Source organism: Electrophorus electricus, chromosome 3 (genome assembly GCF_041902795.1).
Source record: "Electrophorus electricus isolate QZ-2024a chromosome 3, ASM4190279v1, whole genome shotgun sequence".
NCBI lineage: Eukaryota > Metazoa > Chordata > Actinopteri > Gymnotiformes > Gymnotidae > Electrophorus > Electrophorus electricus.
Window position 1 is genome coordinate 4,440,456 of NC_137499.1, and position 27,177 is coordinate 4,467,632.

General features: G+C 45.3%; 1 protein-coding gene across 2 annotated transcripts in view; it reads left to right on the forward strand.

The window, feature by feature from the left end:
* The first annotated feature begins 343 nt into the window (after positions 1 to 343).
* The window catches only part of gli2b (GLI family zinc finger 2b), a 60,094-nt gene continuing 33,260 nt past the window's right edge, over positions 344 to 27,177 (forward strand). For both annotated transcript variants that reach the window (XR_004776850.2, XM_027012992.3), the window contains exons 1-2: positions 344 to 791; positions 12,645 to 12,761. Coding sequence is in view for 1 of the 2 variants with exons in the window: in XM_027012992.3 (XP_026868793.2) it covers positions 12,656 to 12,761 (106 nt within the window). In the remaining variant the exon portion in view is untranslated. The remainder of the gene's footprint in view (positions 792 to 12,644; positions 12,762 to 27,177) is intronic.

Here is a 27,177-nt window from a genome sequence, read left to right on the forward strand (position 1 = left end):
GGGCATGGCCCGCTGGCAGGCTATCCTATTACATATAATGCTATATCAGAAAATGCTATTTCCAGAAGTGATGCTTAGCTACATAACGGAAAACCACGAATGCAAAAAAAATAAAAAATAGATCCGACCTGGCGTTATATACCAACGCACCTACATTATTTGTATTCTAAATGAGGCTTCGATACAAAAGCGACTGAACCCGCAATGAAACTTCAAACTTTTCTGTGTGTCGCGCAGTCGGGTTCTCTAGCCCGGCCCATCTGGAGTAGCAAATGGTTGAACTCACTGGGGAAGTGAAGGGAGCGAGAAGCCAAAGTGGGGGGAGGTAGGGAGGGGGCTCGGATTGAAAACAGATCAGCCAGGGAATCTCAAAGCTGAACGTCTACCGTACGAGCGTCAGTCGAAACTCTGCATGGGTTTTTATTCTTCTGTTCGTGACTATAACACCAAACAAATGTTTTCGTTGGCGAAAGCCGAGTTGTTCGAAAAGTCGATTCAATGATATATAAAGCGATGGATCAAAAAAGTTGAGCAGGCTCGCAAACTTTGCGCGAACTTTCTGAATGATTTGTGAGCGACGGAGCGACGGAATGCCTAACTAGCGTTCTGTCCAGAGTTTTGCGGAGTTTTGTAGGCTGCGTTTAGATGGATTGTCGTGTCATGCTCGAAAGGATGTGCGTCTTGTCATTTCTGGACCGAAAAAGTTTCCTTTGAAAAATATTCGAATCGTCTTGGAAGACACGCTGAATCAGGAGACCTCGGGTCACGACAGGACTACCGTTGTCGCAGACGTAAGTGTATTGGCTATATATCACGATTAAGATGTTTCCGCTGCGTGTTACCACAACGGTATTAGGCTACCACCGGGCACTTTTCCTTTCTTTCTTTCTTTCTTTCTTTCTTTCTTTCTTTCTTTCTTTCTTTCTTTCTTTCTTATCCCTTTGCACTTGAACTGTTCATGCAAGCTAATCAGCGATCGAATTTGTCTCGCAAATTAAAAAAAACAACAACTTCATTTATTGACCCATTTGTATTACATTGTTACTACTGGGCTAAAACGAAATAGAGAATGTAAAATAGGCTGAGATAAGTCGATAAACTTATGAGGATATGAGCTGGTTTTAAACTCTTGTTTGCACTTTCAACTGACTTCACGTTGGAATTTCAAACATTTTGCCTGCAACTTGATCCATATGGGGCTAGATCTGATCAGAAAGTCGTAAGGCGCCAATCCCATTAAAGGGCTCAAATACAGGGGATTTAAGACGGATTCGTAATATTTATGCGATGCATTTTGGCTAGGAAGATATATCTGCGGATTAGATTTTAGAAGAAGATTAATGATAGGCTGTTATCTAATGTGTGTTTGATTACAGATTTGAGAACAGGCATAATGATTGTCAACGGGACAGTTTCACTTTTAAATCAACTTTCAGTTTTAATTTGAATATATTAAAAAGCATGCTTTATTAGGACTTTATGGACTAGTTATGAATAATTAGGATTACAAAATACACAAAAAGATCAACTTTAATACACAAGCTTCCTAGTTATTAACTTTGAGTGCATTTTTATTAATATAAATGTATGCATATTTGTATGCATATTTAGTTTGTTAATAGTCAATAGAGGAGTGTCAACTGGCGTGATCTCTAGTTTTCTGAGGCGCTCAGGCTGTTGAAAGTTGAAAGGCCCGGTGTTTGCTCTCCAAGCTGAAACACCGTCGCAGTCTTAGTGGCTTTTCTTCCGTTTACTGTAGGTTTATGCGGAAATGCGTGGAATAAATATGAGTAATCAGGCTCATGTTTTGTTTATGGCACTTGTACATACGGCTTTTGTGTTATCTTTCTATATATCGCACGATGAAAAAGAGAAAATAAAACTGGGCAATTCATTGGAAGAGAACGAAAGAGTTGTGTGCTCAGAAACTTAGCTGACAAGGAGGCAGAACAAGCAGAAAAAGCAGGAAAAACCTCTAATTGGCCCATTTAAATCCTAGAGGAAGAGGCGAAAGGAGTTGGTGGGAGTGATTTTTTTTTTAATGCGAGGACCCGGCCACATGCATTAGCATAAGAAAAAAGTTTTAGTGCATTTGCTATTGTCCGCTATGAAGAGTTCCAGCAGTCAGGCTGAAGAGGCTGAAAGGATGTAAAAGAACGACGGACCATTCAGATTATTCAGGCCCGGTGGAGCTTGCGGTCATCGGCCTCCAAATCGCATGACAGGCATGCCCCTTTCATCTCACCCGGAGCCTTTAGCCTGCCATTTTCACACGTCCCGTTCTCAGTCAACCCTTCAGTGATCGGCTCTTTTCTTCTGCGCCCATTGGTGGCGAATTTAATGAACCAAACGCCGCGAAAGGAGGAGAACTGTCTCTTAAAACATCGAGAGAATCACGGCGATAGCGGAGCACGGCATGGAGGAAGTCGAGCGGTTGGGGTAGACGATGAAATGTGCGTAAAACTCCCCGCAGAGACGAATGAGAAGTTAAAACAAGAAAGACGCTCCCTTCGTTAACACACCTCAGCACTCTGCCATCTAATCCATTCTTGTTGCTTGGTATCAGAAGCTATAAAGTCAGGTTCCCCTTGATAATAAGAGTGTTTTTTTAAGATGTCAGAGGTGCCAAGCACAAAAGAGATAAAAAGCTCTATAAAAAGAGAAAAGGGTTATATGCAAAATGTGTGTGTGTGTGTGTGTGTGTGTGTGTGTGTGTGTGTGTGTGTAGTAAGGAAAGTTTTTTTTTATAGTCCAGTTAATAATAATAATAATAATAATAATAATAATGGTCATTTTTTAAATCTTTCCCATATGTATCTGTGTACCTTAATAGAGTATTTAACCATTGGTTAATCTCTTAACACGCATGTAAAAGTAATAACACTTATTAAACTGATTTTTTGACTACTCTCCCCGTTCTCCTTTCTAGTCTCCTCTTCCAAATATTTGTAAGTGATAGAGCCTTCAGTACTGGTCTGCAGGGGACCATCTCTTTCTCTCTCTCTCTCTCTCTCTCTCTCTCTCTCTCTCTCACTCTCTTTCTCTCCACTTTTTCTACTAAGACCACAAGCACAATGGCCTTTCTCACTGGAGTATATGAAGGCAGTCCTCCCAATATGTGCAGGAATCTGAGGGGATTCGACCCCTGGAGAAGTCATTCCATTGTGGTGTCTCAATGGAAGCACTGACCCCTGGGAATCTATGTTATGTTATACCAAGCTGATTTTGGACAAATGGGATGCAGAAACATCTCAGGTTTCATTGTTTCTCCTGCCATATTGGCTTAATTACCTACAAAGACTGATGTAAGGGTGAATAATAGTTTACATTGTTCACAAACTGAATATTGACTGATTTTATTCTGCCATGGAACTGTAATGCGCTCATCAGAATTAACACTTATTTATGGTAGATACCTTTCTCCCCTTTTTAACAGAAAGACATCAGTATTATATATGTTTCCCCAAAGGGCAAATGTGTAATTGCCTCCATAAACTAGCGAACCAGCGGAACACTAATATTTTTGTTTTCTTGTCTGCCCTGAGAAATCTAGCTGCCAGTTGAGAGCAATTTGTCCCCAGGCAATTTCTGTGGTCAGCATCTTTTCTAGTCTCTCTGGATCCCCTCTCCATCGGCTGGCCTTGGTGGGAGGGGTACACTGCTCACTACAACCCTCAGGATTCCTGGCTTGTGACCACATGGGACAGTGTGGGACTGCTCATCAGAGAGAAGTAGATTAAGCCCATATGGGACACTGGATATCGTGTAAGATCAGGGCGTCGCAGTACCCGTGTGTGTCAAGGCACATGTTTGCGTTAGGAAAAGCGGTTGATTAGGAAATATTACACCTTGGGTTAAAACAGGAAATGGAATGGAATGATACACTGTGAACACACATCAGAACCTAAAAGTAAGGGAAAAGATGTCAGTTTTGTTATTAACGATGACTTTTGAACATGTTATGAGTCTGCATTCCAGGAATATGTTTCTGCAGGCCAGAATGTGTAGTACATTTTGAAAGGATGTTAAAGATGTTAAAGTTAGCAGCTTTACATGCAGAGCTCCCAGAAAAAAAGCCAAGCTTTTTACTGACCAAGGGCGAAGGGCGTGTTACGAAAAGATGGTTGTGAAATTTGTTCTTCTCATGTTTGGAGGAGAAACTTTGGCATGAACTTTGGACCCTGTGGAACTAAATATTTTTCAGCATCATGTAAATCGCGTAACTGTCTGGGCTTCACACAGACTCAATCTAAGGCTCCTTTTCACGCAACCAGTCAGAGGCTTATGTGGATATCTGGTGGATTCATGTGTCAGCAAAACACATATTAGTTTAGATGTGTCAGCCTTGTGATACTTATTTCCAAAATAATATTTACATTTAGCTGACACTTTTATTCATAGCAACTTGCAATTATGACTGAATCCAATTTGAGCAATTGAGCGTTAAGGGTATTGCTCAGAAGCCCAACAGTGGCAACCTCACAGTGCTCGAATTGGCAAACTTCAGATTCTTAGTGAAGTACCTTAACCACTGAGCTACGACCGCCAACTGGCCAGTTAAAATTATTTACATTCTAAAAAGGATTATTTCCTTCCTTAAGATGAAAGCCTAGATTGATTAAAATGTATTAATATTTATTTTAGTGAATGTTCAGCACCTCAGTGTAAACTTACAAGCCACTGCATTAGAAAGACCTTGTAGGTGTACAGAGTGTTTATCTCTGCTTTTGTCATTCCCAGTTGGTCTTAACCATCCTCTTACCCCTAATTCAGCAGCAGAGTGAGATTTAAATGAACAGTCAGCCCCAGGCACCAAGCAAGAGCATGAACCCAGACATGAGGAGAGGCCCTCATCGAGCAGAGACAATAAGGCATCAAGCACCGTCTAATTACACTGAATGAAATCAGAGAGGCCCTGTCTCATGAAAGGGCATCATGCACCAAGAGACGCATCAAAATCAAAGGATCTGCATGCCACCAGGGGCAACAGAAACTCGCTTTGCACTGAAATGTGATGGGTATCCATAGCACCTCTTGGCATGCTTTGATTCGGGACTTAATTAATTCCTGGAGGGATGGTGTAACCAGATGATCCTCTTCCAACCCTTAAAGAACTTCTGACAGCGGCAAGCCATGGGCCTGTACACAGCAATGCAAACGTATCTTCATCACTTTCCCCGCAGATAGACTAGTACAAACATTCACCGGTTGCAGCGTTCACCCCCTGCACCTCCCCCAACCCCCGCCGCACCCCGGATGACTCACGAGAGATCGAGGGATGGGCTGTCTGGCACCGCGCGAAGCAGCTCGGGATACGGCATCGCAGCGGGAGCTGTGTGTTTACATTACCAAGACTGAGCTGCTGTTGAAGAGGAGTCTCTGCTGGGGCTGCATGGTCCTCGATGACTTATTTTTCTGGGCAGCGGAGTGGGGCAGTTCTTCGCAGGGCGTGTTCTTCATTAGCTTCGTAAGGCAGAGCCGAGAGATTCTGAAGAACAGCCAAGCCACAGACTCCTAACCGGCAGACTAGAGGACGAGGCGTACATGTGATGCCTTGAATAACAGCTCCGTGCGTTAGCCGACTGCATTCAAATGCACTCCTGACAATCAGGCGTGGGGTCGGGGCCCAGCCGAGGGATCTGGGTCTCTCTATCCCTGAGAAAGGGATGGCTATCGGGCAGCCATGCTTGTGTTCTTCATCTTCCGAACACTTGGAACTTTGAATTAATACAGTGGCCTGCAAAATCCTCTCCTGGGCCATTATCTTGTCTGTGTCCGGCTGTGGTAGTTTTTAAGTGAATTCAGCTGGGTAGCCATGTTACAGTTATGCATGCTAAGTTTAAGGTAAGGTCAAGCCTGAAGCAGGTGGCTGGATAAATCATACTGACATTTTGCTCCAGTAAACGCCTGGTCCCAGGGGTGTACAAGAAGAATTTCAGCAGCAGAATGCAGGAGGGAGGAATGGCTTTGTGTTTTCATCTACTTTGTAGTACAGAGTTTGTAATACAGCAGCCAGACAACTGTTTGTACGGAGGTGTGGCCCAGAGATTACAGCATATGCAGAAGGTTGAGTCTAGCCTAACACAGCAGACCTCTGACGCTGACATGGATCCCACAGTAATTGAACTGTTACCTCCAGTGTGTAGCAAAAGCCTTGAGTCAGCATTCAGAAAACAGAGAAGGCAAAAAGTAAGAAAAGCTATGCTTGATTGCCAGCTTTCCATGTGCGGATGAGACAACGTCTGATTAGGAGGTTTGCTCCCAATCTGGTATCTCTTAAAATGCCTTTCAGAGAGCTGCACAATGGACCATCTTGAGCTGACAGCAACCTCTTAAAAGTGGAGTCTAGTGTGTGGTTAAGCAGTTGACTGGCCTCTTCAGTCCTCGAACACAGACCCGGGAGGACGTTTACAGCACTGCCTGGCTGTTAAACCACAAGTGTCTCTTAACAGCACCATTTGGTCGCTGGATCAAAGGTGACCGTCTAAAGAAAGCATCCATTGCAGGGGCACAGCAGTTAAAGCAATAGAAAGTTCCCCAAAGGGCTTGCCTTTAAAGCCGTGCCTGGAGGCCCAGACAACGCACAAGTTTTCAGCAGAGGGTCCACGCCATGTAACCTCGTGAAAGAGCCGCGTTTGGCGCATTTGAGCGGTGATCATTCTAGAGGCTGATTCCTTGAGACAGCACGGATCCTCCCATAAGGGATTCTCCCCCTGAAGTTTAGCAAGGGCTATAGTCGCAACATCTGTTTGACATTGGCTAAAGCCAAGGAGATCGCCAACAGGATATTGCACTTACCAGCAGGGGGTGTGATCCCAGCCACGGGGCCTCGCTCCTGCCCCAACCCCCACTCCTCCTTTAGAGCCAGGTCCGTATGACTGCCCCCCCCCCCCCCCCCGCATTCTCTCGCCAAGGGGGCCTACATGAATCCACTGGCGTCCTTTTGGCTCAGCGATCCACACAAGAGCCAGAATGGCCACCCCCCACCCCCCACCCCCAGTCACCTTGTAAATCTTTGTATGTCATGAAGATGTCTTCATGTCCAGGATTCACTCCTCAAATTTAGTGTCATCATATTAGGAGAACTGTTTGCCCGGAATTTAGTGGGGTTAATGTCTTGATAGACTCTGGCCCTTTCTGTAAGAGACACAAGAAGAAAATGCTCTGGGTGCTTGACAAGTGCAAATGCCTGTCATGTTTTAGAGTCATTTCCTTCTATTCGGCTAGGACTATAATAATTCAATGACAAGAAATAGATTTCAAGCTTCTTTCATTAGTCTGACATGCACATCTTTGGAGGCATTCAGCTTGACAACAGTCCCTATTACCCGAGAGTCTTCAAAACAGGATTAGAAAGGTATTCATAGCTGTATTGATTAATGTAACACTTGTGCTGTCATGCTAAAGTTGAAGTTTTTTTTTCCCCCATCCAGTACATATGTAAATATCATTAACCCTACTTATGCACCAAAACAGAGAGCTTTGCTCCGAGTCAACAGTGCTGTCTGAATGATCACACCAGACGCGGGCCAAGAGGCAGGGAGAGGGAGAGGACTCAGTGTGTTCTCCAGGACTTCACTGTGTGACCTTTCAGCGTTCTGTCAGAGCCATTTGTTTGGCCGGCAGCGCTGCTCCGTAATTACTCAGCGTGATGGGTTGCGGGTTGCTGTAAGTAATCCTGCGTGATGAGCCAAACGGCTCTCCGGAAAGCTCAGTGCACCTGGAATACACAGCCATTCGTTTCAGCAGACGTGGCGCGCGCTTCTTTCCCACCCCCTCTCCCCTTGTTACCCCGGACGGGTCGGATTTAAGGAATCGGGCTCCCTGTGCACTCCCTTTCAGCAAAAGATGCTAATTTTGAACTGTACAGCACAAGGCTATTTTCATTGCACATTAAACATATGTGACATGTTTTGAATGATCACAACTACCTGCTCATAAAGTATGCAACCATAATGAACATTTGTGCATGGCTTCTCTTGCATATCTCTTTGGGCTTGAGCATGAATAATGTTTTGAAACTCAGCCTAGCTCATGGGTTGCTAAGTTAAATTTTCCAAATTTGTACTCTTGGAGTTCCCTTTTCTTGCCATGCTCTGTTCAAACAGAATGAAAGCTAATCCAAGGCATCGCCACTGAACCCCTGCAAAACTCAAAGTAAAATAACAGGACCCACATGATCTGTGTAGTATGTGGATTCTCTCCAGTTTGCTGTCTGGCTATTGCTGGATCTAGATCGTCTTGATCTAACAGGCAAACCCATTACCACTGGTTCATATATGGGACTTACTTTTACCAATGTTAAACAGACCATATGCTGCCAAGTTAATATTTAAACAGTGTAAACAATCAAACAGTGTAAATAATCAAAATATTCAAATATCATTATTTTGATAATGTTCTTAATAAGGCTAAAGGATATCAGTGTAATGGCATGAACTCCCCTTGTATCTCGCAGTGCTTCACAACTAACAGCTGGCTTTTGTCAGGAAATAATGGACAGCGTTTTCACACAGGAAATGGGCCGAACTTCACGAGGGGCTCCACTCTCAGTCTCGGCGGGGTGGGTTATCTCCATAATGCTACAACTGTCTACCTGAGAATGAAACACTGCTAACCCCACAGGGCTGCAGCAAGGAGACATGTTAGCAGAGTGTCCATCGCTGTGCCCTCCTGACCGGACGTGCACTCCGGGGAGGCCGCTTGCGCGCTGACCCATTTCGTGGTGTTTACCACTAATCTCCGAGCCTTCTAAGTCAGCTTTCCTCATCCAACATTTTTATTTCCGCCCTGGCTGCGTGCTGGGGGTCCCACCTGTACAACATCTCAACAGTGGAAGGAGAAAGAGAGATTCTCAGTGCTATTTAGAGCCTTTAATTGAGTTGCCTCTTCGATTTCTGTTTGCATTCTACTCAGTGTTCATTTATAGCTTCTTCTTTGGGGGGGGGCGCTAAAGCCTTCTTGGAGCGGGCGGGGGGGGGGGGGGGTGAACATAAGTAGTAAACCTATGCAGAGAGAATGAGGTGTTAAAACAAACATGTCATTGATTTCAACACAATGGGGCCTTGAATGGAAGAGATTTAAGTTCAAAAGTTGTTGTTCTCCTCAATTACCTTCCTCTAAGACCTTCTATTGTTAGTTATCATACCCAGCTGAATGGCCATTTGCGTGTGTACACTAAAGCCAGTGGTAGTTGACAAAGGAGGGCCGGGGTTAACTGCTGTGTACGGACCCTTGCTGCTCACCGGGCTCTTTTTTTAAGATACGCTGGCAATCGTTTGAGCTCGGCTAAAACCGAGTAGCTGGTTCCTTTCCTTTTGTTGGAGCCATACGAGGATTTTACACCTGTGTGCTATTCACTGGTTCAGCATGACACCACCTCGAATGGAATGAGAAATCACTTGTGCTCCGGCGTAATGCCCACCACGCTGAAACCCGTAGCGGCACTCATGGTGGGGCGTTCGGGCAGCGTTTGAGCGCACTGATCAGTGACCCAATGCGGGCGCGCTTGTTATGCGACGTGAATGACAGCTGTTATTTCACCGAGCATAATTAGCAATCCGGGGTCTTCAGCGTGACTGTGTGCGACTAATGAGAGCTCCATTCCGGGGGGGGTGGGGGGCAGGACGTGGGCACGATACTCGCGAGGCACATCCGTCTTCACAACACCCAACCGACGGAGGAGAACACCCCCCCCTGCACCTGTTAAGCGTCTTCAAAGGGAGCCAGCCGCCTCAGCCGCCGCCGATGATCCAAAGAGCACACAGGCCTGTCCGTCAGGCCCTTTCACGCCTCTTTCACGTATTCAAGGGCCTGAAAAAATAGAGCCACGATTTGGGTGCCTCAGGCCATATTACGCTGAATGGCCTGTGTGAACTGCAGTTGGGGTGAGAATAGGAGGTGGTTATAGATTGCTGTTTGAATCCGAGCCTTACATTCCTCACTCTTTGTGTGCATTATGCTCTTTGACCATTTAAGCGATCGAGTGAAAATATATTCGCACAAAACGTTTTTTCATGTCTTGTGTCAGGGGTTGAATCAGGCATATTTTCATGGTCTGTTGCATATCAGGTGTTGTTGTAGATTTGAATAGCACAATGTCTGACTCCACTTCTATTAGATTTCTTGGTGAGGTTTTTCGCATAAAGAACACCCTCAGCAAAAGCCTGCGTAATCATCGGGATGAATGCGGACTAAAACATCGACACGGTTTTTTGTTTTGGAGCACACTTTCGTCACGTCGGTAACCACTTTCATACAAAAAGATTTTTGGAATGTCTCATCACATGTCATTCCAACATGTGATCGTATTCAGAATTACATTTAGTTCCGTGACACAGCCTAACCCCAAATCTGTTCGTTTTAAGTTTCCATGTCCACGGTAGCAGCTTTCGTGGACAGATCCCTGCAGAGCATTCATCTGACCTCTGACGGGCATCACCAAGTGAGTTGCACGGTTCTGATCAGGGATTAGCCCTTCTTTGTCCTGCCTCCTGCCTCTTCATCCTCCCAGTCTTCCTCCCGAGCCCCTGGCGTCTAACCGTTGATGGAAAATGACAAAAAGATTGCCTCTTGCCACCTCTGCTCTCATTGCCATCTGTCTGTTTGCTCTTTGACACCTGTATTAGCCAATGTCGTGCGCCCTCCTGTGGCACTGGGGTGGACCCGGGATGACCCCATGCGGTCTCCAGCTTTGTGGGCGTAGGCTGGGACAGGGGTTAGCGAGGGGACAGAATCCTGTTTGATTTGGGAAGCGTTAGATGGTGGGCATCTATTGGCTGATGTGAATCATCCAGCAGGACATAACATATTGTTTGTGGAAGAATGTCTGCAGTATTCATATCCGATCATCAGTTTCAGCTGAGCACTTTCTGACCGTGGATTCGAAACTCCTTTTTTATTTTCCACTGCGGTTGCATTCTGCAGTACATATTGTTCCGTTCATTAGATATGATGTAATTGTCGGTTAAATGACAGCTCGAGAGCGGCGTCATCTTGAAGGCCTGCCAACAGTTGGAGTCAAGAACCTCACAAGGGAGATTATAAGGAGTGATAATGTTATTGTAATGCATGAAAAACGATCAAAGTGACAACGGGGTCCCATAAACACATCTCTGGATCTGACAAGTGTGTTGCTGTGTAGGACTGAGCTGGCCGCGAGCCCCTCTTTGTTCCACGCTGTTCGGGAGGCCACCGCCGGGTCCGTAGCCGTTACAGAGTGGAACGAGGTGCACGGAGCTGAGACGCTCCGTCTCCGAAGGCCATGGCAGGGCCGAGGGTGCCAGCGATGGGGGAGCGTGAGCAGCAGTCTTGGCCGAGCAAAAAGTGAAACAGATGCCATTGAGTCGCACATCGTCCCCTTAATCGGCTTACCTTGAGTGGGGGGGGGGGGGGTTTGAGATGGCTGAGTGAGTAAATGAATAAAGCCATCGTAGATGTGGCCGCCAGGACAAGGTGAGAGTCCTACAGCATGGAGCGGCAGTGCTCGCGTGCCATTTGGTCTCTGTGGCCTGTATGACTTGAGCTTGAGGTCTTGAGGTGGAGAATTCTTCTACCGCTTCAAGATACATACACACGCGCACACACACACACACACACACACACACATACATATGTGTGTGTGTGTGTGTGTGTGTGTGTGTGTGTGTGTGTGTGTGTGTGTGTGTGTGTGTGTGTATCTTGAAGAGATAGAAGAATTCTCCACCAAAATATATATATATATGAGAGAGAGAGAGAGAGCGAGAGAGAGAGAGAGAGAGAGAGAGAGAGAGAGAGAGAAAGAGAGAGCGAGAGAAAGAGAGATTTAAAATTGTAGTAAAGTACACAGAGTTTCCAGAGAAACAGAATGTTTTGGACAGAGGTCCTTCATCAGCCATTAAATGTGTGTGTGTGTGTGTGTGTGTGTGTGTGTGTGTGTGTGTGTGTGTGTGTGTGTGTGTGTGTGTGTGTGTGCATGTATTCTTGACACAGTCCATTTTCGTACATTTTTTTTATGTGTACATACATGTATACACATATATACATGCATACATACATTACATACATATACACATTACGTGCCTGAATTTTTACAGCCATTAAGATCAGTAAGGTCAGTAAGAGAAATGGTATCAAATCTACATACTATGTGGCACAAGGTCTTATAGATTTTAATAACTGATGTGGTTCTGCTTATTTCCAGTGGCGCAGGAACTTTGGTTGACCAGCGTGCACAGTATGACTGGCGTGTCTTCACACAGTAAAAGAGAGAAGCGCAGTGGCAGAATCGGTTTAGAAGGCTGCTCGTCTGAGAAATCTTGCACACAGCGCCCTCTTTTGGGCAACACGTGCAGTGGCATCCCCATTACCTAGAGACGGACGGTGTACTCTTTTACATCATGGCATTTAGCAGATGCTCTTGTCCAGAGCAGACGTTGTATTCATGGCATTCAGTACAATAACTACACATTAATGTTATTTTTGTAGAAATGCCTATAATGTAGGTCTTGTATCACTTTACACAGAATTATAGCTACAGGTTCAGCTTAGATGCCAGAGTGCCCAGCATTCTGCTTTCTCAGTTCACACTAGCTCAAGATGTTTCTAGAAGGTTCTTCCTGACTGACCTTCATCTTTCTCCATATTTCTTTGCTTGTCCCACACAGAATCGGCCAGAATGGAGACAGGCGCTGCCGAGAAGAAGGACTGTAAAACCACCAGCCTGGATGGCAGTGGCTTCAGCGACCTGCCCAAAAAGCCCTCGCCGACGCTCCTGACCAGAGGTACGGCTATCGCTCCCTCTCTCTCTCTCTTCCGTCTCTCCCTCTGTCTCTCCCGTCTCTCTCTCGCTTTCTCCCTCTCAGACTTCAGGAACTTCCATGCTTCCATGCAGTAAACTTTCTTTTTACTGGTGTTTTGCTCCGTCTGGCTCTGTTTTACTTTCATCGCCGCGACGTGTTGTGTGCTGTACAAAAGTTAAAGACCGGTCAGACGGTACATTTGATCAGGGGTGTCCTCGCGTGCCCTTGTGCGTGACCCCAGCAGAGCACAGCAGCATTCTCTACATTATACCCAGGCAAGTCTTCACACGACATCAGTGGCAAAGTCAACAGATAGGGCCCGCGCATCAAAATATGTTCATGAAATATACATCTCAGAGATAAAGCTCCAATCCAAGGAGAGAAAATTCACACTCACACACTTCACTGTAATCGTGCCCTCATGAGGTACTGGCTAATCCCCTCCCCCCCACCCTTCAGAGTCAAAGGTGAAGCGCAGTCAAGCCCTGACAGGAATCCTAACACGGCTCCCAGCATTCCCTGGTCACTACCGCTGGGAGTGTAACCCGCACGCGGCCAAGACATCACCGCAAACTTCTCGCACAAACAGGCGTCAGCGGAACACGGCGAGGGCACTGCGTTCAAATTGAGTCTGAAGTTACACGGGCACCATCCCAGGGGAGAGGCGTTGGGGAAAGGGTGGAAAAGGAGAAAGATCGGGGGGGGGGGGCATGTTTCAAACATGTCTGCAGGAGAGTGATGAAAGCGAGGAATAATGAGGCCAAAAGACCTTGTTCTTACCTCCAGAGTATAAACGCTATAAATTAGTCAAAATGGCCGCCTGAGCAGTGGACGACAGTGCCCCTGTGAGATCGACAGAGATGCCAGTCGAGGGCTTCCTTTGAAATGGAAATATTACTTGTGTAGTTTTGGCACTTTTACATATTAATGGTTTGGTGGCCTGCTATAATAAAGGCAAAAATGCTTTAAGAATACATTTAAAAATGGTTAAAGAAACAAGTTGAATTGGACCACATGGAGGAAACATAATTGTTTACCCAACACGGTAACACTTATAAACATTGTTGATTGTGTAATGTAATGTTCAATGTTCTATATGCTGGAAGGACATGAGGTTGTATTTTTAGACACAGCAGTGTAATGATCATGGCATGGCAAACTGTTGTTTTTTGGGGGGGTTTTCCGCATGTGCTCACAGAAATGGACTTTTGGAAATTTTTTGACTTGTACACCATTCTTCTCTTGAACTTCAAACCAAGGATCTAAATCTGCGTTTGACCCATTATATAATGTCATTCATGTCCAGAAAAACAATGCCAATTACATAATCTATGTTTGTTACATATTTTAGATAATATCCATAGCACATGATGAAAATATCAATGTTTGACAAAGGCAAGCAGTAACTTCAACTTGAAACTACACCATGCTTCTGGGCACCTCCTCCTGTGTGGCACGCGAGGTTGTGGAGAGCCTGAGAGCATGGCGAGATGTTTTAAACATGTCTGCAGGAGAGTGTTGAAAGCTACGTATAATGAGGCTGAAAGACCTTGTTCTTACCTCCAGAGTATAAAAAATTATAAATTAGTCAAGATGGCAGCGTGAGCAGTGGACGACATGAGATGGACAGAGATTTTAGTCTGGGGCTACTTTTTTCCAACAATGGAAAAACTGTTGTATCTGGGTGCACATTTTTACAGTTTAATGATGGAGTTTGCTGGCCTGCCATTAAAAAAAATGGTCATTGTCAAAAATAAAATGGTCAGACCTGAAGCACTTTTAGAATGATCATCCATCTAAATATCTTGAGACTTCTAAAAATTAAAAATGACTCACAGGTTCCTACATGAGCTCAAACGCCCATTTTAAAATCATAATTCACTTGTGTCACTATTTATTTGTAATGATGATTAGTACATCTTGGATAATATTGGGCAAAAAAATGATTCCTTTACTGGCCTCTCAATCATATTAACTTATTAAAGGCTTGATTGCAAGATTTCATAGAAGTATATTAACCAATACATTACTTTTTACAGTGACTGTCTTGTTTACAAAAGAGTTTGTTTTCACTCTTAGCTAATGGTTACTAAAATCTGATCACTCCCAGAACCGATATCCTAATATGACCTGGCCTTCCCACTGAGTCTCAGTGGCCCTGCTAAATGACGTCGGTTCAGACCCAGCTTCTGAGGTCAGGTGTTTAAGCGGAGTCGGGGGTCTCTGGTATGGGCAGTGGACAGGTGTGGGCTCAGCCTCCCTTATAGTGCCGCAGAACTTGTTGAATGAACTGAAGAAACGGCGCAAAAAGGGAGCCCAGCGGCGGCGTGGCTGGCTCCCCTCCGCTCCACGTGCTCCCCGGGGTTCTGTGTATTCCTACAGCTGCTCAAGGAGAGGAGAGGAGGACCAGGTGTTTGTGTGTTTAAGCGCTAGTTGGGCGAAAGATATACTTGGCCACCGAGCACTGTAACTCGGGAGGTTCTGAGCTGAGAGAACGAGGGAGGAAATGACATGAAGATTGTAGAGTAAGTTTTTAAAAACTGCGGTGTACGAAGTTGGATTTCTTGATCCTGCATCTTTCGCCAAAAAAAAAAAAAAAAAAAACAGATCAAGTGCAAGGTTGCAGTCCTCCATCATATTTCCGAAGAGTAGCCAGGCATTAGAAGTCCTCAGATGTCCCTTGTTTTTCTTAACCCCAATGGCTTCCCTCTCTGGGAGGAAGATCCACTATGCTGTAATCTAAATAAACCGTCAACTCTCCGGTGTCGGCGCCGCGGAGCCGGTACAGCCTGCCCAATGGCGTCTCAGTCCGGAGCACCCGCGCCTCGCCGCTAAAGAGCCTCAGCTGTCCGCTAGCGCGCTGCCGCGACAGGGCAATTACTTATCACAGTAATCCGTATTATTATTCCGGCTCCCAGACGCTGATAAGTGAATATGCAGTATGCGGCGGAGCGGGGCCCTGGAGACGGGGTCCTTGAACCCAGGCACGCATTCCCCAGAGCCAGCAGGCAGGCACATTTAATATACAACCCTGTTACGGGGCTTTATTGTCAGTGTGTGGTTTACAATGGGCCGCGGGGTTGTTGTCACCTAAGTCATGCCCACCTCAGAGTGCAGCTCGACTTCCTTCTATTAAACGCCCTCTGTTTTATACCCCTGTCTAACGTTATTTATTCCTAACAATTTCCTCTCTATCAGAAGACATGGCTAATGCAGACTTTTAATATGTTATTTACACACAAAAAAACCTAAACAATTTTCAGCCCTCGATGTGCGCAGAGGGAGAAAATGAATGGGTCGCCTCTCCCCTCTGCTCCGTTTTATCTGAGTTTAACAATCTGGTTTGCTAATAGAACCATTTATCACGGGGTTGGTCATTTGGTTTATGTTAGCAGGCCAGGTCCCGCTCCCAGAGCTCGCTTTGAAAATGTGAGTGCATATATAATGAAGCCAGTGCAAGTCACGTCGTGCGAAAAGTGAAAACAATACCCGGAGTCAATTACCAAGGGACCAGGTGTCCGCTCCCGTCCGTGCTGCGCTTTAGGTTATGAGAGAGTTTAAAGTGCTACCTCCTGGGCGATTTATTGGGGCAGTGGTCACCTCGGGTCCGCTTTAGCGTCAGCAACGGACAGGCTCCACTCGGCTTCCGCACAGCGCCGTCTGCTGTCCTTCATTAACGAAGCTAAACGAGCGGCCCGATCTCTGCCGACAGCGCGCATCTGTCTGGGGCGGCGAGGGAGAGCTACAGGACCAACTTTCCGAGGGGAATCGTGGCTAGAGCATCTTAAAAAGGCTACATCACCAAATGACCTGAACTGTATCTCCCATACTGAGAACATGAAGTATATACATTGATTTATTGAACTGATAGACATTTCAGTCTGCGTGTTGCTGAAGTTACAGTAAGTCTGATAGCGCTTGGATTCCACATTAAAAATAGAAATATAAGAAATATGAGAAATTTCCTATTATAAAAAATTCAAAAGTGGCTGCCCAGTTCTTGGCCCGTTGTGCTGGCTGACTTTGGGTGGGCGGGGTGGGATGGGCGTTGGCTGGTAATGGCTTAGTTAACTGGGTTTGGTGCCTCATGACATACATCATGGTGAACGTGAGATTGTCGCGCAGGAGCGAGATTGATGGGTCGGCGCAGGGTTTTTGCTGAGTCGGCCCGGCCTCGGGGGAGGGCGTTCGCACTGCGCTAAAGGTTCCAGTGCTGCACTCTGGCCATGTCTCAATACCTCCGTGTGCGTCCAATCACAGTGCTATCGCAGGCGAGTTCGAGCGCATGTGCAGAGACTGACGCTGCTGACGGTGGGATGAGGTGTGGCTGCTTGCATGCTTGTGACTGTGGAGAAAAGATCGATCAGTTTTCTTAAAAACGTCGCTTTGATAGCAAGAGGCCAGCAGACTGTCACTCCTACTGACAAGGAGACCGCAAGCGTTAAAGGAGAGCACCATCATTCTCGGGGAAGGGGAAAAAGCTTTTTTTTTCTTTCTTTCTTTTTTTTTTTTTTAACATGAATCTTTTCAAAGCACTCGTAACAGATTTCACGTTAGCAGCACATACGGGAGAGCGTGTGCATTATTCAAACTTCTCCTCATGCTCCCTTGGCAGAGAGAAAGCGCTGGCTGGATGGCGGAGGGCTTGCTAGTAGTGTAAATAGTTTTTTAAGAGAGGCTGGTTAGCGATAAGGACAGTTTCCTTTATCAACCGGGTGAAGTCGCGGCGGCGACAGTGAGTAATTGACGGAGGAGGGTCGCGCGGCCTGGCGGCGTGGCCCAGGCCGCCACTGGGAGCGCCCCAGGGGTCGGTGAGCTGGCAGAGAAAAATGTGTCCGTAGGAGCTCAGCATCCGCCTCCTCCGACAAAAGGATGGCCACTAATCTTCCTGAGAAGGGAATTTCTCCCTCCTCCTTTACCCAAACCCCCCCATTCACTTCAAACGAGGCTCCTCTCAGGAAAGGTTTACAGGCCTTGAGAGGTCGAGAGAAGAGCCCCCCCCCCCTTTCTCTCGCTCTCTCGCTCCAGCTCTCCTTTTCTGTCTCTCTGTTCCTCTGTTCCTCTGTTCCTCTGTTCCGCTCGCTATTTCCAACTGCACCGTTGGCTGGTTAAAATGTTTAAATTAGAAGTTGGTACAGGGCAGACCAGTGATGGATGTGCTTCAGTTAGCGCACACTCGCTCACCAAGTCTGAGCCTCTTTTTAGTTTTTTGTTTTTTTACAACAGCTAAAACACATTTTCTGAAATTATATATAATTTTCTCAAAACCATAAACACAAATTCAAAAAGTCAATTAACCAAAGTGCATCTCTACATCTCTGTCTGGCAAAAGCTACCAAGCTTAAAATGTCAGCCTTGCTCACAATGAAAATTTGCCTTCAAAACATACACAAATCAATCAAATGCAGTCACTGGACCCTAGTACAGTCAGTTCAGAATGCCATTATCAAAGATGCTAATGATAGCAGTTGTGCAAGGGAAAAAATATCAATATGCAATACATGCCAATATAAGGGGAAATCTGTGTGAATGCAGAAGGATCAAGGCAGTGAAAAATGATGTATAGTACATTTTTAAACTCTTATTTATGTGTTTCAGCAAAAGTACCAATCAAATGTAGAAGTACCATAGGAAGAATCATTTAGACAAAAAAAGTTGATTTATTATGCTACAATGTCCTGGGCCAACTCTGGGCCAAAAAACTTCATCTACATCACATTCTTCTCTGGCCAATAAGTGGAAGGAAACTGAAAAGTGTGATAAACTGACCTTATCGCAACAGCAGGTCACTGGCTGTTTTCTATGCTCTTGTTCAATCAAGATCACTGAGAAATGTCATTAGATGTGCTATGGTGCAGTTTTCTCAATTACTTACATCAGAGACATGTAGGCACTCACCTGAGGCATGACTGAAGAAGGAAAACAAAACTGTCCTAGTAAGGTTTTAGGCCACCAGAAAGAGCTTCAGAGCACCTTGTCATAGATTCTACAAGTCTGGAACTGTACTGGAGGTGTTCTTCCCAAAGGAAGTCTCTCAGTTGGTGACAGAGAGTGTTATCTAACACCTCAGTCCAAAATCTCTCATACGTGTTCAGCTGGGTTGAGATCTTGTGATGCAGAGGCCATAATATATTATTTAAATCATTTAAAATATAATCATTCATATCATATATATTGTATCATTGTCATCATTTTCATCCTCAACAAGCCATTCTGTAGACACTCGACCCTTGTGGGCAGGGGTTGGAAAAGGCTACTTCCAGCATAGAAATTGGGATAGAAATGTCATTACAGGATAATGGTAAAGGTATTGATTTCCAGTGACCCTTCCCTCTAAGGGAATAAACATGTTGCGCTCTCTAGGGGTCAAGCCTTCAGGATGGTTCTGGATCTCATAATTTTCTTCTCACGTTTTGCACTAATGCACAGTGATCACAGCCACTGAAGCTATGCTTTCAATCACAATTTACAACTATTTACTCATCTCTTTCCTGTCCATCTAAATGCAGATGTCATTTTATTCACTGTTTCCATCGAAACGTTATTAGGTAAGCAGCCTTAGTGACTGAAGTTCCTGCCCTTCTATAAAATCACTTAGACCTTCTACTCCAAATCGATCTCAACTGGATCTGCTCAATGTTTTTATCCATACTACTATTTTGAGTGTACAAATTTTTCACTTGTCTACAAGAATCCAGACCTGTTTTCTTATTGGTTGATTTCACCTTTAGAACGCTGAGTTAAGAGTTAAGCTTGTTAGTGTGTAAGGCATGACTTTCATGTGCTGCTTGTTTCACTGTAGTGGCTGACGTCTTGTCTTTTGGATGGCCGAGGTTTTTAAAGACAACATAAGGTTAATTGTGCTTTAAGATGAAAGAAAGTGCGGCTGACAGCTCAACGATTTGAGTGCATCAGCGGAGGTCAGTTTTCTTTTTAAAAACTCAAGAAAATATTTGTTGACTTGTGTTCAGAGTTCCAGAATTTGTTCATAATCATTGAAAAAAACCTAAAAGGAAGTGAGTAATGCCATCAGCATTGGGGTCATTTTACCTAGGCCCCACAACACCATCTTACATGAGCCTTTATCCCAGACTGTATGAGCCAGTTTTACAGCGTCTGTATAGTCTCTGCGTGAGTCATATGGCCCCACCATATGTTGTATAAATACAGGTCCTTGCCTTGTAATAGAGACTGCAATTATTTTAATTTTCCCCTCACATGGGAACACTCTCCTGCCCTGGCCTTAATGGCTCTGCAACTTCCATACATCTAAGCAACTCTTTGTAAACATGTAGTTCGATGGCTTTGGAAGATGCCCTCTTCCCTTTAATCGGAGCTTTCTCTCAGGCCAGGCTGGCTAGCCCGGAGGAGCCCTGAGATCAGATATACAGCACTAAGTGAAAGCAGAACGCCTGCTCCTTTTTCAGCCCATTTTTAGGTGGCCATGTTGATTGCTGGATAAAAATCTCCTGTAGATGCACAGCACCCACCCAACCCCCTTTTTTCTGCGCAAAGAAGGAATTAAGCTTTTTCTAGAGCCTGAATACAGTCGTTAAAGAAAAACCAGCTCTGAGGGCGAATGGCCTAGATACTAATTGGAAACCAGGAGAGGAAGTCGAACCTTTTTACCCAACATTAATCACGTTGTACTATATCATAAATACACCATAGTGCATCCCTGTTATGCATCATACATGGTTTCAATTCTGATTATGGAGGTTAAAATATGCAATTTTTTGCATGTTAATCGCTAAAATAATTACCAACCAGGACATTGTCAGAGAGTATCAAAGCTTGTTCTTAATCACAAAGTTGGTATAGGATCCTTGTTTTTGCCTGGATAACTCTACACCATGTAACACTGAACAAGGCCTAGATGAGGCTTTTACAGGCAAATGGCACTGATTATCTGCACAGTAATGATGTAATGCAACAATCAAGTCCTGTTAGTATATCCAATAAGCTTAGTCTGACTTTAAATTCCAATTCACAGTTGCTGCTTTGAAACGGATCGCAGCTCGCAAGAGTTGGTCATTGACGATTACCCGATATTGTATGTTACACTGCAAAATGGGATTTAGGCTCCGAAGCCCCCAGTTAAAATAACAGTGAGCCGTGGGCCATGTCTGGCAGCGTAAATCGCCTGCACTCAGCCCCAGAAAGCACACGCCACATTCCTGCTGGTTTACAAGTGCTGGAGAGGAGCTGCAGCCGTATAAGAATGCTTAAGGGGATTAGTACCAACTTCCTGCTACTCAGTCTGTCATTCTCTCCCTCTCCTAGCCAACCATCTCTTTCGCGAGTAACAGCACATGGCTCTCAGCGTGGGGCTATTTATCCCTGACTGCCTTGTGTTCATTCCTGCAAATGACTCCTCTCCACAGAGACCTGGGCATGTCTGTAATTTGAAAAGGTTCTTCAGAGCGCACACACTCACTCACCCCCCCCCCCCCCCCCACAAAAAAAGCGCAGGCGTGGCAAGATTCCCGAGCTCTGCCTTTCACCGCACGAGTCCCAAACGAGATCCAGTCTGTGCAGTAGAACATGGGAATTCCAGGACATCTACAGGGAGCAATTTGGTAACGCTCTGTCTGACACCACAGCCAACTAGCTTGTGGATGACACAAATAATAATAGAGAGATCCATGAGCACATAAGCTCTAGAGAAGGAAGAGAGCTCTGTGTGTGTGTGTGTGTGTGTGTGAGAGAGAGAGAGAGAGAGAGAGAGAGAGAGAGAGAGAGAGAGAGAGAGAGAGAGAGCCAGAGAGAGCTGGTGCGTGGGACAGTAGCCCAGTCAAGAGTCTATGGTCTGAGCCTAAACAACCCGCCTGATGTTTCTCATTGAGCCCACAGACATGTCTGTCTGTGCCGTGGGCAGACAAAGCCAACATGTGCAGCGTTTCTCCAGCTCTAAACATAAGCTCCTCCAACCACAATGACTGGATATAAGAGCAGCTGTGCTCGGGGTGAGCCAGTCTTCATATGGTCCCTCCAGATTCACGCTCCACCAACATATGCACGTCTTCATTAGCTGGTCTGCACCTCCTAAGTGTCATGTGGTTTTACTTATAACGCAGTAAAACAGCTTGATCAGTGTTATGACAATGCGGTGACTGTGACATAGCTCCTGTACTGTCAATCTTCTGCTTGATATGAGAGAGAGAGAGAGAGAGAGAGAGAGAGAGAGAGAGAGAGAGCGCTGTGGTAGCATCTGTTACAGCTCTGTAAAGTCCCTCTGGCTCTTGGACCAGCCGTCTGATGTTCCATCATTCGCTGGTTCAGTCTGTAAGGCTGTCATCTTTGGCTGTGCGCAGCCGGCCCCTGGCCAAACGTCCATGCTGCGTACGACGGCCCATAACCTTCCTCACCTTTCAACCTCACTACACAGAACTGTCCCCGCCACTGCCGCTAGCTAGCGTTACTGCCCACCGTCCCAGACATGCTTATTTCTGTGTAGCCCAAAGGTGGTTTCATTAGTCATGCCAGGACCCTGCACTGTAATCACTCCTTGAGGAGATCCAAAAAGGGAGGCGCGTGAGCCGGCACTATAAAATTATGAGAAGGAAGCAGCATTTTTCCCACCTGATGCTTCACCTGGGTCCAGCCAGGGCCTGGACGTGTATACAGCGCCTTCATTTCGGGGCTTTGAAAGCCTGGGAACACGTGGGTTTCGTGAGTTGATTAGCTTAACAGCATCGTCAGATATGGCAGGACACGCGGGATTCCTTCATACGGCTTTAAAATGGTCAGAAAAAAAAAGGTCAAACACAAAAAGAGAATTTATTTTTCAGCCAAAGCATTTAAAACGTGAGACAAGCTCATGGCTACTGGCAAATTTTCAGTCAAAGTTATTCTTGGTAGACTTTTCACTCTTCATGCACTTTTACAGACTTATGAAAACAGAGATTGTTTCAACAACTGATTTTGTTATTATGAGCATGACACGTGAATCTTTATATTGGCTAAACTGTTGCCAAGTGAATCAAATCACTGAACTGTTTCACTTCAGGGGTAACACAGAACAAAGTCAGGGTTTCAACGTTATTGTCTTTTACCCAACAGTCCTAGAGAGTGGATTGCATACACTGCAGTTTCTGAGCACTCAGAGTGTTTCATTTCTTCCCGGCATTTTTACTTTTAGACCACAGCACTACTGCTTGTGTACGATTACTAGTTTTCTGTCAGTAAGCCTAGGTTTTTTTACAGTTTCACTGAGTGGCCATTGGGTGTCTTTGTTTCAGCTCTGAGTTTTTAAGTCCTTCAGTCTTTTACACAAACTACAGCTCCGGGTCCTAGATCAGCTTTTTAATTTGTTTTTTCACGATAAATAATTTGTCTGCGCTGACCCCAGATCTTTCAGTAAAAACTCACAGGTAATATAAAAGGTACTGCTATTATTGTCCACTTCACTTACACGTCATTTCAGTGACTTCTGCACACTTTGCTAGCAGATATAGCATAATGAATGGAAGCTCAAATGGTAACACTAGTTCAAATGGGAATACCCTAAATGAGGACTCAGGCTGATTATATTTCACTTAGGCAGAACAGTGTGTTTGCTCCACATAAATGGTGACCCTTGCAACCAGGAGAGAGTTAAATAAAGAAAGCCACAGTTATAAGCTGCCATTTCTTGTCGGCAGACCCTAGCAAGTCCCCCTCCCCTTCTGCGGTCCCTGCGCGACCGCAGGTCCAGCTGAGACAACACAGCAGCGGGACGCCGGAGGGGTGGGAGTGTGGGCAACCTGGTACCACGCCGTTTGACCGCACCAGAGCCCACATGCTGCCCACACTCTCCCCGCTGGGAGTCTCAGGGCAACAGCTGAAATGTGCTTAGGTGTTAAAGTGGGAAAATAAATTCTTAGCTCTAGGTTAACATGAAGGTGCTTTCTCAGGGGTGGAGCGTGTGTGTTTGCTATGACTGGGTGAAGTTTTTAGTTTGAGCATTATGTTCCGAGTTACTGTTGTCTCACACCTGCTAATGACGCTGCCTTTAGGTACACTTTGAATCCTGCTCCTGATGATAACACGGAATCATAACCAGATTTTGTAACTCTTTATGATATTTTCTGCTAACTTAGTTTAAGGCGATTTATGGAAACAGTGAGAGAACACTGAAGGAACGTTCAGCAAACACTGACAGAACACTGAGGGAATGTTCATTAAAGACTGAAGGAACATTCAGCAAACACTGGGAGAAAACTGAGGGAACAATGAGGTAATGTTCAGTAAACACTGAGAGAATACCGAGGGAGTATTCAGCATTCCTAGTGTATGCCAGGAGACTGAGATCAGCTCCATTCATATGAAGTGATCCGACATCGAGAGGGCATTCAGGTCATGTGTTACTGAGGATCACAAATAAACCAACATGGGGACCTTGGCCACTGACGTTCCACAGAGAAAAACTCTCAGGTACAGTATATTCAGTTGGGGTTTGTTGTTTTTTTTATAATTCTATTTATTTATTGCTAGTTTTTATGGGTTGGGTTATATTTATATTAGCAGTCCAGGGGAGATGGAGTTGGAGCCAATTAGCATGTTTGCATGAAATAAAGTTTCCTCATGTCTCTGGCAGCCAACTGTAGGTCTTTGGCAGGGCCAGACAAGAAAACTGGCCTTGCAGGCATACATAATGCCTGCCAGTCACCTGAGCCTGGAGCTGAAAATAAGCTTAAAAAGAAAACATATAAGCAGACAAACACTATAAAACAGATTATTAGTTGTATTTTATGTACAGCAAGTACATTTTATACAAATATTTTTTATTTGTCATACTCTACCCTACTGATTTTCTTACTCTACCCTAAATATCAATAATTTTCCCTTTTTTCATGCATTTAACAGAAAGGCTAATATGCTATACTGTAATAGTTTTAGCGAACACCAGGGCTGCTTCTGAAGCGATGGGCTTATCAGAGCCACCGCAGATCTTGAGGGTGTTCATGACGTGGGTCAGCTTTGCTGTATTTGGATCCGGAATGAGACCCTGGGTCTTCGAAATCCATTTTACCCTCCTCCTTAGGTTCTCCGTCTTGATGACATGTGATTTTAGCTGCCCTGCCCACCAGCCTCTGAATCAGGACTCCGCTGTGCAGAAAATGCAAACCCACTGTAGCAATTTATCTTCATATATTTGTCTAAAGGGGGCAGTAATTGCAGGGATATTTGATATTCTGTCAGAATAGGCCCTTCTTTTGCAGTTGTGTGGACATTTGCTATTACCAAAGTCTGTTAAAGAATCAAATGAACTATTAACATTTTCTTCAGTTTTAAGATTTCTAAAGTCACCCCACCCCAGCCTCTAGCACCCAGACACCCATGCTCTCTCACACACACACACACACACACACACACACACACACACACACACACACACACACACACACAAAACAACAAAAACCCAGCTACTAAACTGACCTGTTCAAATATCCTTGCCTGGTCTACGTACTGCAGAGAGAACTGCTACATGGAGACTGGCCTCATCATTTCAGCTCAACATGAAACTTTTTGAAGGTTACTTTTCCTCATAAACACAAAAATGCTAATGACCCCCCCCCCCCCCCCCCCTTCGTAGCTGTATGAGTGTAGCCATGGAGATCAGCCTGGTGAGGATGTGAGGGTCTTTTGGGGATGAGGGGGTGGGGGCAGATGTAATCACAGGTGAGGCAAACAGAGTTGAGACTAAGGGGATACAATAGGCAGATTTAGTGACTTGTTCTTCAGTTTTTCCTTAATTAAATATGAACTTTTCTCTCTCCATTAACTTCATAAACTAATTGGCAATGATAATTAAGACATTGTAAAATTGTAGCCATTGAATATTCTAACGTGTGACATGTTGGTGTAATAAAATCTAGTGGCTATAAGTAAGAAACAAAGGCTGCTACAGGAGTTTGTCTCGGTAAAAGGGGCTTTTGCTTCTCTGCTATCAGCAGCTCTGATAAGCCCTGCCGTGAACGGGGGTGAGTGGGTTGCTTTGAGTAAATCTTTACCCTCTTGGCTGACAAAAAGATTTGGTTGTGAATGAAGTCCTTTGTGTTCAAACACAAGGGGTCCCTGCCCCCCCGCCCCTTGCTCCATGCTCCCTGACCCCGCCCACAGCAGGCCGCCGTTGCTGAGAGAGCGGCCGCCTTCGAGTGGCTTGCAGACACAGGGGAAGTCAAAATACCCAGTGGCACTTGAGTGAAGTGCCAGAACTTCCTGTGGCACGAGGCCACATCAGCGCTGAACAGGGTGATGTCATGAAAAAGAGAAGGAGAGAGAGAGAGAGAGAGAGAGAGAGAGAGAGAAAATCGGCACTCCGTGATTGGCTATTACTGTTCTCAAAAGGACATTTGAATGGTTTTAGGACTGACTGATTCATACCGTTCTGGCTCACATGGTATTTTGTAGTTAGGAAAACTGTAGCCTTTCCAAACCAAATGGGAGAGAAGTATAACACATTTAGTGCTATACATGCCGACTGTTACTGCCTGCATATGTACAGTCTGTAAAGAAAGCTCGGATCCAATTCAGCCTGCAAAAACGCTTTCACGTGGGACCCTTGACTGTAACTGACGACGCTATGCTGAAGTGAACCATTATGACTGCAAATTGCTGTTCCGTTTCTGGAAGCATTCGCTCTCATCAGACAGGCTCATTGCTGGTCGTCATGCAGTTCTCAGATCCTGAAAGCAGAACATGAAGCGATGACGATGTCATTCCTCTCATGACATATCTCATCGGGTTTGGCACCCGCAAAACGCTGCCATGTTCACACGGCTCTCATAAATTCGGTAATAACAGATGGCGGCGCATGTAAGCAAACACCTACCGTTTACTTTTCCGAATGCTTTGCGTACTGAGCACTAATTCACTCCAAGGAGGAGGCACTAGCCACAGAGCACAGCCTCGCATTCACTGGGAATCGAATTTCGTTCTTTAAATTGAGAGCAAAACTCTATCACTTTTGACAACCAGGCTTATTCTGCTATTGGTGTCGACGTATTAAAAAGCCTTCTGCCTGACGCGAAGAGGGCCTCCACATTCGCCCCCTGATAGACTCGCGGTGGGGGGTTGCGAGTGGAGGAGAGAGTGCCCCCCCCCCCCAAAGCCCCCCCAGACCTTGTGGAGAACCTTTTTGTGCTTTGATTTCACAATCAAGCCCCCCCCAAGAAAAAAAAAACCAACTCCTGCAATCACATCTCCTCTCATCATCTCCGTAGAGGCAGCCCCGACTGGGCCAAGCGGTTTGGGTTACATCCAGACGACTCTAATAGAGTCATAACGTGGAGCCCAGGAGAGGGAAACTGCTGTTTACACCTCTTTTCTCCCTCAAAGAAGACAGATAGTTATGACGCTGTCTTGTGTCGGCGGGAGCCTGCTTTGCCTGTGAGCTGTGGAGAAAGCGACCCCC